The following is a 14684-nucleotide window of genomic DNA, read 5'->3' as shown; positions in this document are numbered from 1 at the left end:
TAAATGCTCATGGACCTAACTGCAAATGAGTACAAATAATAAACACACGATGACACTATGTTTTTTTTTGTAATTTTTTAAAGAAATTACAAGGAAAGAAATTCTTAATGAAAAAGTGATGTAAAGTCATAAAAAGGGCATCTGCTTTAATTGTTTGTTTTTAAAATACGTTTTCAAAAAGTATTTACGATGATTTTTGTTTGCGGATTTTTTTGAAAGCAGGACTTTGCTGTAATGGAGTACTTTTACACTGAGTGAATACTGTTTCCACCGCTGTGTGTCACATGTGGAGAAATGAGACACAGAAACAGAGGCAGTAGAAGGGGGCGGGGCCAGCCCACATCTGGATGAAAAACATCTGGGCTCCCTCTCTCTTTCTCTGCGTACATGAGAGGCTCTCCGCTGACACCGGGGGCTGAAGACCGAAGCACCAACACACCGACTGACCGGGGTCCCCTGAGTTTCATCGACTTACTTTGCCGGAAGATGATGGCTCAGTGCTGGACGATTTGGACCGGGATCCTCGTCCTCCTGACTGCCTGTGAGTGCTGCCTGATTTCTGGGCTGTTTCTCTCTTTTCCTCGGAGCTGGAGGGCCGAGAGGAGGGCATGACAGAGAGGAGGGACGTTTTGTTTTGGAAAAGCTACTCAGATCCGTTATCTTGGTTGAAATGACTATACAGCACATGAAGAAATACTCATGTGTTATCAAGTGAGAGTGGAAGATTCATGTAGCAATAAAAGTTGCAACGAAGGTATCAGATTCATGTAGCTTAGTTGCAGTGTCAACAGAGAAGTACACAAATATCATTCATGTAATTTAGTTTATCAGCTTTGTGTATTGTCAGCAGTCCACAAATATTATCAGCTCCATCAGCAGATAAGATGCTAAATGTGACTGTCTTCTGATTCAAACCATGGATCCTGAGCCATTAAAGTCTCAGCAGCATTTTCCTGTTTATTCTCTTTTAATCTCTCTCTGATACTCTAAAAGTCCTGAATGAAAAATGTTACCTAAGTAAAACGTAGTCTAAAACATAGTCTTAATTTAAACATATTCATTTAAATGTACTCAGTACAAAGATATGACCCATGTGAATATTACAGATGTTATGTACTCCTGAACATTGTGTTTTACACTATTTTACTCTTGCTGGTTGGAGTGGATTTGATTTATTTCATGTGGGATTCTAAATAATGTCTGCACCATTTCATATTCAAATACGTTTCTCAACAAATCAGTTCGCTTGACTTCCTGGTTTTCTAAGTCATAATATCAATAATTCAAACTTCAAAAAAGGCGAAATAAGTTGTTAAAATATTTCAAAATAAAAGCATGAAATGGTCAGCATTTTTGTTTTGGCAGTTATCGAAAAAGATATCTTTTCTATCAACAATCAAATTCCATTTCAGCTTTAGTCTTGTATATATTATATTTCTTGTTAGACATGGTTCAATCTATAGCAAAACATGCAGTAAAACAGACAGTAACTGCCTTCAAAATGCAGAAATGGATTCTCTTCTTGAGTAAATGTGCTTTCCACCATGGTCATTATGCATGCAGTTCCTGTTAAAGGGCAGCTTATTATCTCATATCTAACAAAGAGTGAGTGTATCTGAAAGTCCTCATGAATGGCTACACACACAGTCACATCTTGGCGCTGTTTAAGACATTGGAGAAGACACAGACTGGCACTAAAAGAAAGAGTGTATTAATGCTTTTGGACACTTTTCTTGTACTTACAGAAGAAATTGAACAGAATACATATTTCAAAAAGATAAATTCCCAAACGAACAACAGTACAAAGGGAGTGCTGAAAAGAATCCACTTATGTGGGGATTTACAGACTTTTGTTTCTTTTGTGCACAAAATAATTCAAATCACATACAGACAGAATGTTAAACTGCATCTGACAACATGCTCCACAAAAAGCTAAGTCATCAGAGTAAAAAACAAAAAAGGCTGTTGTGTCAAATACAAATATCCTGTCACTTCAGTCTGATTTACTGCACATAGTGACAAATACAGCATCTCAAAGATGTCTCAGAGCACCATCCATGCATAAATATCAACTTTTCATTGTTCCAGTCTCTCATACAGCATGAGGTTGTTTTTAAAAAAAATTGTTTTATGATTTTACTCACATTTGAGGAGCTTTTGTTTGCATCCAGATTTACTGCCTGTGTGAAAAGTGCAAAATGCTGAAATGTAGTATTGAACCCGTTGGTATGTTTCTTTAAATTTTAATTCAATGATGGGAATAAAGAACATGAGCAGTACTAGTCCCCAATCATGGAAGGGATTAATAACAAAAAGGAAAAGGTAAAGATTATGACCAAACAATAGCGATAAAAAAAAAAAATCCAGGCATATGAGGCAGGTTGGAGCAACTTAAAGTAGATCTTTAATTCAGTTGGAAGCAAGCATAAAACAATACTGACTTACAAGCTGATGTGCATGATTTAATTCGTTTATATGAGTCTCTGTTGTAGTCGTTCATTGTAATTTTTCTCTTAAATAATGTTTTGAAGATGAGAACACCAGAAACTCCCAACTCTGGAAACTACTCGTCTACTAATATTCTACTAAGTATTTATGTCGCCTCACTCAAATTCATCATTAAATTCAAAACAAACATTAATGGCTACTGGCTTCAACACAATCCTGTGGGACTCCTGCTTGTGTGTTTACTCACATTAATTAAGAGAAAAATTAGATGGTAAATTATGTAGCATAAATACTTTGCAAATCTGTAAACAATGATAGTTTTAAATTTCATAATAATGCAACAACGAAACAGTCTGTTATCTGGCTAGTTTCTCAGAGCCAAACTTGAAGTCTCTATGTTTATAGTCTTAGGACTAAGATAAGCCAGCAAGCTGCCGGCTGAATGCATCAGTAATTGGAACATTTAACCATGGATGCAAATGAAGGTATTTTACAAAATGTCAGACCTTTCTGTCAACATAATGTAAATAAAAATCAGTTTGTTTTGCGCGTGTTGCACATGAGTGCAACATGCATATGTGTATAAGCTTAAATCTCCTGTTTGTGTGTGTGTGTCTATCTGTGTGTGTGTCTTAAGTAAAGTTGGAGTTGTGATAGGGAGGGCCTCCTCCTCCTCCGAGTAGCATGGAGCGCTCACATTTCCCATGAGCCTTTGAGGGAGGAGTGTTGGATGCTAACTTGGCTCTCGATGCAGCTCACTTCTGGCTTCAATTTATTCCTGGAGGCACACACACACACACACACACACACACACACACACACACACACACACACACACACACACACACACACACACACACACACAGACATATACTCACATGTGTGTACTTCTAACTCTTGAGGGTCTTAATGCAGTCCAGGCCACCTACCCTAACCTCAACCATATTATAGCTGCAGAGGGTGGGACAAGTATTTAGAACTTTTGCTTTAGTAATTCAATCATGTAAATGTCCTGTTACCAGTGAAATCACGCATGCGAAGCTTTACATAATTAAATACCAAAAAATAAAAGCACTTACCATGCATGATTAGTTGTTTGCATTATGGCTATAAATGCATTAATATATTTATGTATTGCGGCTATAACAGATGCTGCCTGTAACTGCTGGATACTGCTGGGTAACATTATGACATGATAATACATCATCATTTACATGTTGATGTATTTTTACTCCAAACTATAATTAACCATTAAATAACATGATATTTACCTCTCAAATATTTGGGAGTGTGTTTAATATTGTGTGATATTTGTTGTGCTTATTCTACTTTGTTTTTGTAGGGTTACTGATATTTTAAATGGCCTTTTTAGGTATCCATGCTGTCACAGCTGCATGAGTATAAATGAATGATGGTGCAAGTAAGTGGTAGTAGCACTCGACCTGAAAGCAAACTATACTCTAGCCTACTTAATAACATTAGTTTGTTTTTTATTTTATATTACAATGATAGTATTATTAACATGTTATTAAAGTTAACATCATGTAATAGGTTTAGTTTTTGTATGATGTTAGTCTTTGTATCTGAAAAAGTAAATTAACTGCAGACAGCCTTTGAAGACGGGTCCCTAAATTGGGACCAGTTGAAAGTTACTAACTTTCCACAAATGTCCACATACCCAGTCTCTAAAACTCGTACTGACCCTTACAAAGAAAAACATTTGAGTACACGCAGAGCCTGTGATGCTGATTCAAGCTTTTTACATCCCAACTCTTTCTTCCTTTGTCTTCAGCCCAGTTTGGAAGAAACATCTGGAACTGCTTCGCCTTTGTGTGTGTGTGTGTGTGTGTGTGTGTGTGTGTGTGTGTGCGCGTGTATTTGTATGTGTATTTGTATGTGCATTTGTGTGTTACAGAGTTAATGAACTGCTGTGTGTTTATGTGTACTACTCTGTATGTGTGTGTAGAGCATTTCTAATTATAATGCATTGTGGTTGGGTTTGTGTGTGTAATTGAGTACATGTTTACATAGATATCCATGCAACACTGGGATTTCTATTTGTGTATGCCTGTGTCGTTGAGAGGACCCATTTTAGCTTTCCATTTTATGCCACTTTATGTTGTTACTACACACTTGAATTATAAATATCATACCCTGTACTCCACTCTACTTTTTACTTAATAATTTTTTACTGCTTCTGTTACTTTAGTTACTTTGTAGATGGTATAAAGACAGAACCTCAATATATATGAATTAAACTGCGCTGCAGAATGGCTACTTTGCATTTACATGACTTTTACCTTCAGCAGAACGTTTTTACACAGCAGCATCATTAAAACTTTGACTCTTCTGGGAATGCATGATATCATAAGTACAGCATGTTTGTTGCTTGGGCCATTATATCTGTGTCATCTGGGTGGGATGGCAATCTGGCAGAGCAACACACGCATATGCAAGCTCAAGCATAGTGTAAAGATATTCACTTACTCTACAGACAAATACACAACAACCACATAGTACAAATACCAAAGCCTAAAACCGCACACAAAGAAATAAAGTCTGCTTATTTCTTTGAGAGACTGCTTGCTAACAGTTTTCAGCTCCAAAGGGACACACCCATATCCTGCTCTAAGTCACATTCACTTTATGTAATTCTGTACGTGGCAGAGCTGATGCAGTAGGATGTTTTGAACTTTACTATGTTGGAACCTCCAGCTAAAACCGAGAACACAGCTGTCTGTTGCCCTCAACACTTTCAGCTGTCATTATATTATCACATATCACAAGCCTCAAAGCTAATCTCCTCTGTGACCTAAGCAATGTCATGCTATATGTACGCAATGTTATTAATGAAGTAGGATTTTTGGGTTACCAGTCAGGCAGGGGTTGACACAGAAGTCACATATGTCTTTTATGTTTCATGTAAAACCTTTTTTACTCTGTGCCACACTGATCCATTTCCATAAAAGTCATAACACTGTGTAAAAAGGAATTAAAAGCACAGTGCAATGATCTCTTAGTCATTTGATGCAGATTGTTAACTGAACATGTTAAATGCAGAAATGTTGATTTGATTTGATTTGAAAACAGATGGTACATCCCAGAAATAATTGGAATTGTTGCCAACAGGTGAGTAACACTAGCATCAAAGAGTGTTTCAGAAGTAAGGGTGGGAGGAGGTTAAGCAATGTGTGAGGAACTGTGCAGCCAAATAGTTGTATGTATGATATATAAAATCTAGAAGAATTAAAGGAAAGCTCGTTAAAGGATAATCCAATGAAATCCCCTTGTGAGAAGGGTATGAGGCTGGAAACCAGTACTGAAAGGCTTCAGCACGGCATTAAAATCAGACACACGCTCAGGAACACTTGTGAAAACAAAACGTGTGCGCACAAATGTAAGTTAAAGCTCTGCCATGCATTGCATATAAATGACATTTGTGGCCCATGGACTGATTTGAATGTCACATCCATTGGGCCAGAGATGAGTGACACCATTCACCTTGTGATCCATGGAGCACCAGCATATAAACAGTTTGAAAATGGTCTGCCTGTTTTAATTTTTATCCTAAGATATACTTTAGTGAATAAGTAGCATTTTTGTGCCTTTTTCAAATTGTGAAACCCGGATGAGATCACTAACTCCACTGCCTAAAACGTTTTATACCAGCGGTCCTCAATCCCCGGTAACGGTCCGTGAGTCGTTTGGTACCGGGCCGCGAGAGTTGAGGGTCAGGTGTGAAATTTGTGGTTTTCAGATTTTTCCTCATTAACTCGGTCTCCCTGGGTCTTTTCCCGTGTTGTAGTTGTGTCTTATTTTGAAATAAATGTTTACGCGTTGCCATAGCGACCAGAGAGCATTAAGGGACAGAGAGGACGACGTCACTCTCAGTGTTGTTGGCGCATTTCAGGAGGACGCTGCTAATAAAGTAACACAATTACACAGTGAATTTGCGTTTATTATTATATTTACAAAATACCACAGTTTTTGTCTTGGTCGTATCATTTTATTTTGTTGTATTCATCCGTGACACCTTAAAGGCCGGTCCGTGAAAATATTGTTTGACGTTAAACCGGTCCGTGGCGCAAGAAAGATTGGGGCCGGTGTTTTATACAACAGAATGGGAGTGGAAACAGGAAATAAACAGGGATCTTGTTAAAGCGTTGTGTTTGTCGACACCAACTTCATACTATATGTGTTTATACTAAACCATAAACCTCTGGTCCTGCAGCATAATTCCCACGGCTGCTACAGATGAGCTTTGGGGTTGGCTGAAATGACTCATGTTGTTATTTTTCCTGCTGATTTCTGATTCATCCTTTTCTTACCCTGAAGGTCTTCCAGTTGATGTCCAGTCTTTAAGCCACCTGAGCTTCAATTTATGCAGGTGGTGTGAGGTATCCACGCCGGTGTGCGAAGGCAACATATGCTCCAGCAACTGCAACTTGAGCTCTTTCTGCAACACCACTGAAGAGATCTGCATGGCCATATGGTGAGACCCTTTTTGAGTAACTTATATTCCTATAATTTGTTTTGTCTGTCTTCTGTGGGGAAACTTACAGAGCCTATGACCTAACCTGTATATAGGTAACTACATGAGAAAATAGACACATGGTAGTTTTTACCTTTCTCAGTTTGATGTTTTCTAGCTGACTGTTTTGTTATTTGTTTAATACAGCACATCCTGAAGCCTCTAACATCCATAGAAATGCTATAAAATGACCATGCCCACATTGTTATTCTTCAGCACTGTCCCATGAGTCTGCAGATAAGAGAACAGTACAGCCGAGCTGGTTCAATATGGTGTCGATCAGTATTATGAAACATCCTGAAGTGATTTCTCTCAGCGTGCTACTGTTGGACTTAAATGAAAACACACACAGTCTCACACGCACGAACGCAAACAAAACATGTGACCACAGTTTGGCCTTTTTCATAGTTGTTGGTTAATTTTTCTATTAGAGAGAATCTCTGTAGCTTCAAAACTTCACGCCAGCTTTCTGCTGCTGCTTTCTTCATGACTGGAAAGTTTTTGCTGATTGGTAGTTTTGTTTGGATAGCAGTCCTACACTGTGATCCCCTCACTACACCCCCCCCCCCCCCTCTCATTTCCTGTGCACGTGAGCCAGCCTGACCCTCCCAGCTCTCTGAAGGAAACCAGCAATAGAGAACTGACAGAAGAAAAGAGGAGAAGAAAATTGGTTTATTCAGGGCAAATATACACAGTCTGTAGACTCTCTGTCAGGAACACGGTGTGTGAACTCCACTTCACTGGTGTCATCTTTGCATCAGTGGTGCAAAGATTCAAAACTCTGTTTACTCACGTACTGTAGCTCAGTGAAGGTTTGAGGTAATTTTATTTTCTGCTTTACTCTTTGATGTGTTTATTGGATGAAGATGAAAAAATACTACCAAAAATGGTCAAAAGCAACAACAAACAAACAACCCTACAGATTGTTGAACAGCTGGCTTGTGAGCAGACTTTGGGATGAGCTTAGAGATTGCTTTTATTAACATTATTAATAATGCAGTAGCCAGTAGCCAGTATTCTATTATTCTCTTGTATTGTAAAAAAGACCCCGGACTCAGGCCTCTTCAAGCGTTAGTTTATAGAAAACTACAAGACATGAGAACATCACCATGTAGCTGTGGTCTTGTACAAGCCCAAATCGGGTGTAATAAACAAATCAGTGATTCTCTGAAATGATTGTTTTTCAAAAGAAAAAAATGTTATAGTATAATAGCTTTAATAAAATTAGCTTAGATGCAAATTAACATTCCAGGAGTTAGTCTGTATGTTCTCCCTGTGCTCATGTAGTTTCCTAGCTTCCTTTCACAGTCCAAAGACATGTATATTAGGTTAACTGGTGATTGTAAGTTGTACATCGATGTTAGTTTGAATATTGTCTGTCTCTCTGAATTAGCCCAGCAGCAAACTCTCAACTCATCCTGGGTGTACTATACCTTTTGCCAGCTGGAAAACGCCCCAGCCCTGGCTGAACTGGATAAGTGGAGGAAGATGGGGTGCATTTTCTTTTTGGACAGTTACACATTAACATATTTAACAGCAGGGGTAATAGAAGGGCTGAACTTCCATCCACTTTCTTCTGCTTGTCCAGTCCATAGTGAGAGGGACTGGGTACATCCTCAACAGGTTGCTGGTCTGCAAGTCTCCTTGCTAGTCTCATGACTGTCCTCAGTCAGTGCTGTCTTGATGACTGTATAAATGGCTTCAAAGATAAATGTATGAATGTAATAAATGGCAGAGCACAGAGCAGTGTTGACCTTCAGCTTTGTGATGCAATCCGTGGCTGTTCACAAGCCAAGTGGGCATGAAGTCTAAATCTGCTGAGCGTCAGGCTGGAGAGATGATGTCTCATCTCTCTCACATCAGCAGGATGTAAACTCCTGTTTAAGTAAAGCCAGTCACATGCATTACTTTCTAATGTTTCTAATTTTTTTGTCTGCTCTTCCAGGAGGAAGGCAAACAACACAATGACAGTGTACACAATGTGTCACCACCCAAATCTGCCACTGGATGGTATCAGTCCTGACCTGCTGCAGACCTTCACTTCCAGGGAGTGTCGTATGGTCCCACAGGCTGCAAATGACTCCATGATGGTCTGTGGATGTCAGGGTGAACATGAATGTAACGACAAACTTGTCTTCGACAAGGGAGCAAATGGTGAAGAGAAGGAGGAACGAGGGAGTGTGGGAAAGAATAAATGCATGAAAAGATAAATATGTGAATATAATGAAATCCAGCTAGGTGGATGAATAGATAAAACAATGAACAGGTAGCTAAATCAGTGGTTAACTGATAAAATCCTCTGTTCCTGCAGGATTCTTACCGCTCCAAAGTAAGGATGTGATCCCTGTGGTAGTGGTTAGTTTGGTGCCCCCTATTCTGGTGGCCATAGTTGCCATTGCTGCCTTCTATTTCTACCGCATACGTCGTCCTGACAAACCAGCTCCGTCAGTATGCCCTGACTGGCCCACTAAACGCACCCCTGAGCTTTACCAGGCCTTGGATCTACCATGTGGGGGCCTGGGTGCTCAGGGAGAAGGTGGAGGAGGAGGTGTGACTGATGCTGAACAGGATGAGTCGAACACCAAGGTTCAACCTCTTAACAGTGACACTATCAGCGGTATGACCAGTTGGCAGGGCCAGCCAGCTGAACTGCTACCTATCAAACTGGATGTGCTCGTGGGGAAGGGGCGCTTTGCCGAAGTGTGGAGGGGATGGCTGCTCCAGGGCGAGAAAGGTGGAGTTAATAGCTATGAAACTGTGGCGGTGAAGGTGTTTCCGGATGTGGAGTACGCCTCATGGAGAAATGAATGCTCCATCTTTGCTGACCCCAAGCTACAGCACGATAATGTGATTCAGTTCCTAGCAGCTGAGGAAAGGGGCCTGTCGGGCCACACCCCACACACCTACTGGCTGGTTTTAGCCTATCACAGCCTAGGAAATCTGCAGGACTTCCTCACAGCTAACATATTGAGCTGGGAAGAACTTGTTGCCATGGCAGGCAGCATTGCTAAAGGATTAGCTCACCTTCATAGTGACACAACACTCAGTGGGCTACCAAAGGTAAATTTAACCTATTATCTTCTAAGATTTATTATTATTGATGGTCCCAACAAAGAGCTGAAGGGAATCCACCATGAAGTTTAGATTCAGTTCAATTCCATTTGTATAGCACCAAATAATAACAACAGTAGTCTCAAGATGCTTCAAAGGGAAAGGGAATGAGCCAGAATTTTAAACGACTTACTAACAATTAAACTACAATAGTGGTATCAAACACCGAAGCTGAAGACCCTATCTCCCATAGGAACCACAAGTAAGCCCACAGTCTGGGATAATATGTTGCTATAAGGTCTTTAAGATATTATTGAGCATGATTGTTCTAGAAAGAAATATAACTCCTGAAAATAATCAAATTAATTATTAGTCATCAAGTATTAACTTTGATTTTAGTACATTGCATGGATGAATTTTGAGTTGCATGGCTTTGATTAAATAAGTTGCAGTTATTCAAGGATTTGAACGCCAGCAATGAAATGTTTGTATGCTTTGTATGTTTATGAATTACCCCCTTTTTACATTACAAAGGTTTCAATGCCATTTACTAACTTCTAAAGCAGATTTAATGGAACAAATGCTGGCTGAGAGATTGCATTTACAAAGAAGCTGGTTAAAACTAGACTTGCTTAAGTGAAGCTTTGGCTCTATACGCACACCTACAGTCATTCATGAAATGCCAGATCAGATTTCTAACTTAGTCCTGACCACCGCACAGTACACTTAACCCACACTGGATACATATATGACTCAGGGTGATTATAGTGGTTATTATGCCAAAGGGAAGTGTGGCTAAAATCATTTGTTTACAACTCAGATAAACAACGGTAAAAAGTATACTTCGTCTTGGTTAGCCAAACACAAGGCCTATGCTCTTTAGCTTCTTCTTCTCTTTTTTTTCAATCTTTGCTCTACAGCTTCTTCCTAATATCCAAACTTAAGGACACAAGTGTATATTCTTGCATTGCCAGGTAGTAGACTGCTGTATCTATGTCAGTAAATTAACAACACATAATTCACTGAACTCATAGAGGATGATAAGGTGCCCTTGTCAGACCAAGGCCTAAGCATATAATGCAATTTAATTACTGTTTCCTCCAGGTTCACATAGATTTGGACAAAGCCATTTAAATTGACAAATGCTAGCCAAGAAAACTCTACCAGCATATTTTAAATCAATGCTGCCTATTGTGAATGAAATCATGCATTGTTTGAAACCTCAAAGCCTCATGATTCATTGTATGGATGTGGACCATGATACAGATACCACAGCAGCAATATTTTCACAAAACAGATTTATCTCTATCTGATATGAATATATATGAATCTCTAGGATTGATTTTGGGCACAGTTTTTGGCTCCTTGCTGAAGTTGTTGTTTTGAGCATTGCTTGTTTTTGTAGGTACCAGTGGCCCATCGGGACCTCAAGAGCAGTAACATCCTGGTAAAGAGCAGGAAAGAGTGCGCACTGTGTGACTTTGGTCTGGCTTTAAGACTGGACCTGTCCCTTACAGTTGATGACTATGCCAACAGTGGACAGGTAATCTGTGCATATCTGTGCAGTTTGTGTTTGAATATTTTTATTAAATACACCCATGACCCAAACTATTATGCCTACCTGTCTGATGTGCTGTTTGCATGGCACCAAAAAAAGAGTTTATCATTCTGTCTAGGTGGGGACAGCTCGCTACATGGCTCCTGAGGTCCTTGAGTCCAGGGTGAACCTGGAGGATCTCGAGGCCTTTAAACAGATGGATGTTTATTCCATGGCTCTAGTGTTGTGGGAGATGGCCTCTCGATGCAATGCAATTGGAGGTATGTGTTCTTTTCTGTGTTTCTGTAGATCAAGAGAACAAATCCTTCATAGAGAGGACCTGCCACCCCATGTTTTTCACAGTTTAGGTTAAGGCCCAAGACCATACAAAGATGTGATGCCAGTCATTGTGCAGTCCTATGTTAAAAAAAGAAGGAGGTGATCAATCAGAGTCCAAAAGGAGGCTATGACCACAGAAGTAAACTAAATGTGTTCTGCTGTGCTTACCACAAGGAGGGAAAAAAGTAAAAGAAAACAAAACAGATTCAGTATGCAACCTTTGACTTACTGATATCCAACACATGGAGACTTCCTTTATGAATGAAGAGGTGGAGTTAGTTTAGTTTTTGGAGCCCGTTTGTATGTTTGCTTTGACTGGAAGTGAACCAAAACCAAAGTCTCTGACTTTCTCCAGTTGCTTCACGGCATAGCACCCCCTGGCTGTAATGCTCAGCCTGCTTCCTGCACTTTCTTTGTTTAAAACTGATCTTGCGTGGCCCAAAGTGCTTTCCTTGCCTACAGCTTGTGTGGTTGATATAGTTAGCATATGTAATTTGATACACAAATATAATGACATGTAATCTTTCTAAATCTGTAGGGTAAAAGTGCTTAATTCTGCTTTGCTTTCCACTGTTTTTTTCAAACGGGGAAAGACTAGATCTCTGTCTTATCAAAAAAAAAGGGAAAAAAAGAAAAAAAGAGGTGACGTGGGACAGATGTTCTTAGTTTTTTGCATGTGTCCAAAACCTCTTTGCACTCTTCACTGTTCTTTAGAGCTTAGCACAAAAACGGCGTGTTGACGTGTGCATAAAAGTGAAATGATGGCTACTGTCCCCGGAACTTGATTTAAGCATGACCTCCGGTTGAAGACTGAAATTTCGATCTTGGAAGTTTGCTCCAAAGTGTGGGGGGAGTGGTGCAGCTGAACTAAAGGTAGTCCCTGTGACAACAGCTGCAAGTTCAGTTACAGGTCAGACAACTCCCATTGCAGAAAAAAAAGTTTATGATAAATGTGTGTGTGTGTGTGTGTGTGTGTGTGTGTGTGTGTGTGTGTGTGTGTGTGTGTGTGTGTGTGTGTGTGTGTACGTGCATGCGTGTGTGTGTGTATTGCTGCAGAGGTAAAGAGCTATGAGCCAGCATTTGGCTCCAAGGTTTGTGAGCAGCCCTGTGTGGATAGCATGAGAGATCTGGTGTTGAGAGACCGAGGACGTCCGGACATCCCACTAGCATGGACGCAGCACCAGGTCAGTAAAAAAGTAAAAGTGCAGTAAAAATCATGTAGAGACACAGACAAACTGAAAGTTTAGGCTTATGGCCACTGTCAACTGCCCACTCACAATTCAGCCAATCATATACCAGGGAATTCATTTTTTACATGGTTTATTTCAGGGTGTAAAAACTCACAAATCAATTACAAAGATATTCAAAATGTGCCTAATCGTGACCAAATCAGATTGTAAGAGTTGCTTGTTACAAGCTTATAGTCATCACTGTCTTCAAATGAAGCCTTTGGATCTAACGCTGATCTTCTTTAGGGGATGAACATCTTCTGTTCCACCATCACTGAGTGCTGGGATCACGACCCCGAGGCTAGGCTCACGGCTCACTGCGTGGTCGAGCGCTTCAGCGCCCTGGAGCAGGCGGAAGATGACGACAGGGTGGGAGACGAAGAAGACGAGGAAGAAGTAAGTCAGGAGTAAGAAGACGAGGTGAAACTCTGGCAAGAGAATGAAGCAGAGAGAAAAATAGACTTGGAGACGCCTCATGCTCCGTCTCCTCGAGGAGAGGAGATCTCTTTTCTTCCAGATTGAAAGGGAGGACATGCCTGAGGTTCACTGCTTCACACTGGTTTTCCCCCTAACGAGTCTTCATGGTTCGCTGTGTTTGCATTGTCGGAGAAACACGTGTTTTTTTCTGCTAATCTTCAATGAGACACTGATAGAGAATGAATTGTTAAGTCACTAAAACTGACAAGAATCTAAACCACAGTTACAGTTAAAGCAGTTTTTGACTGATAGTTAGGATTATCTAATTTGCCACAATAAGGATATTCAAAAAGTCAATATTAGCAAGAGTGGACCACTTCATAGACATTGCCCCAGTTTGCTCAGATGGAAGTTTAGCTCAGTCTCAACAGATGGGAATGGACCACTGGTGCAGACTGGAACATCTCAACATGGAGAGGGATTTTACACAAACTTTTAAACTCACAGTCGTATAGTCTGGAGAATCTTTAGGTAGTGTTATCTTTCTCAAATAAAATGTGAAGAAAATAAGTTTTCCCACAAGAATATATAAATAAATAGAACAAAATGGTCCAACATATAGTATGACAAACCTTTATATGAACCAAAGAATAATTCATTGTTGTGCAATTTGGTTGAACTTGTGTAAAGCAAAAAATCTATACCAGCAACCCCATGACTGCACTGTTGCCATTTTATATTGACTTCTAGAGAGACAATCATAAAGAAAAGAATGGCCCCAAATTTCATGTTTTTTAGACTGTACATTTTCTGAGATATTTCAAGCACACCCACTCTTGGTGCCATTTTTACCCCTTTGCTTTGTCGTGTAGTGATCTGGCAGTGCGAACACAGCCGTTGTCACCCAACAGAGGGATTTTGTTTATTACGAATTTGTGTGTTTTCTCTTTGTTGCTTCCTGGATGTTTCCAGCAAAAGACCAGAGGAGACAGAAATGAACCAAAGACTGACTGTGCCTTAAACGACAGACCTACTTCTTCGCAAACGTTTGCTGAGGATGTGACACCCGAATCAGTCATAGATCTGCTGGCAGTTGCTGATCGCTGAACAGTTTGAAAAAGATTTGATTTGT

General features: G+C 39.9%; 1 protein-coding gene across 2 annotated transcripts; it reads left to right on the top strand.

Moving 5' to 3' along the window:
- The first annotated feature begins 387 nt into the window (after window positions 1-387).
- On the top strand, window positions 388-14666 carry tgfbr2l (transforming growth factor beta receptor-like). 2 transcript variants are annotated; one of them, XM_085374040.1, is made up of 9 exons: window positions 388-541; window positions 6784-6940; window positions 8925-9133; window positions 9291-10039; window positions 11436-11573; window positions 11707-11848; window positions 12963-13090; window positions 13382-13531; window positions 14525-14666. In XM_085374040.1, the coding sequence occupies exons 1-9, from the start codon at window positions 388-390 to the stop codon at window positions 14657-14659; spliced, it is 1962 nt and encodes a 653-aa protein (XP_085230166.1). In that variant the 3' UTR covers window positions 14660-14666. The 2 variants fall into 2 exon arrangements, with proteins under 2 accessions (XP_085230166.1, XP_085230165.1); XM_085374039.1 differs by lacking the exon at window positions 14525-14666 and having other exon boundaries at window positions 13382-13996.
- Window positions 14667-14684: the final 18 nt, after the last annotated feature.

The sequence above is a fragment of the Diplotaxodon limnothrissa genome, linkage group LG16, assembly GCF_057381915.1.
Source record: "Diplotaxodon limnothrissa isolate DT_005_m linkage group LG16, D_limnothrissa_male_GT1.1, whole genome shotgun sequence".
NCBI classification, from domain to species: Eukaryota; Metazoa; Chordata; class Actinopteri; order Cichliformes; family Cichlidae; genus Diplotaxodon; species Diplotaxodon limnothrissa.
This window is presented reverse-complemented; position numbering and strand designations above follow the sequence as displayed.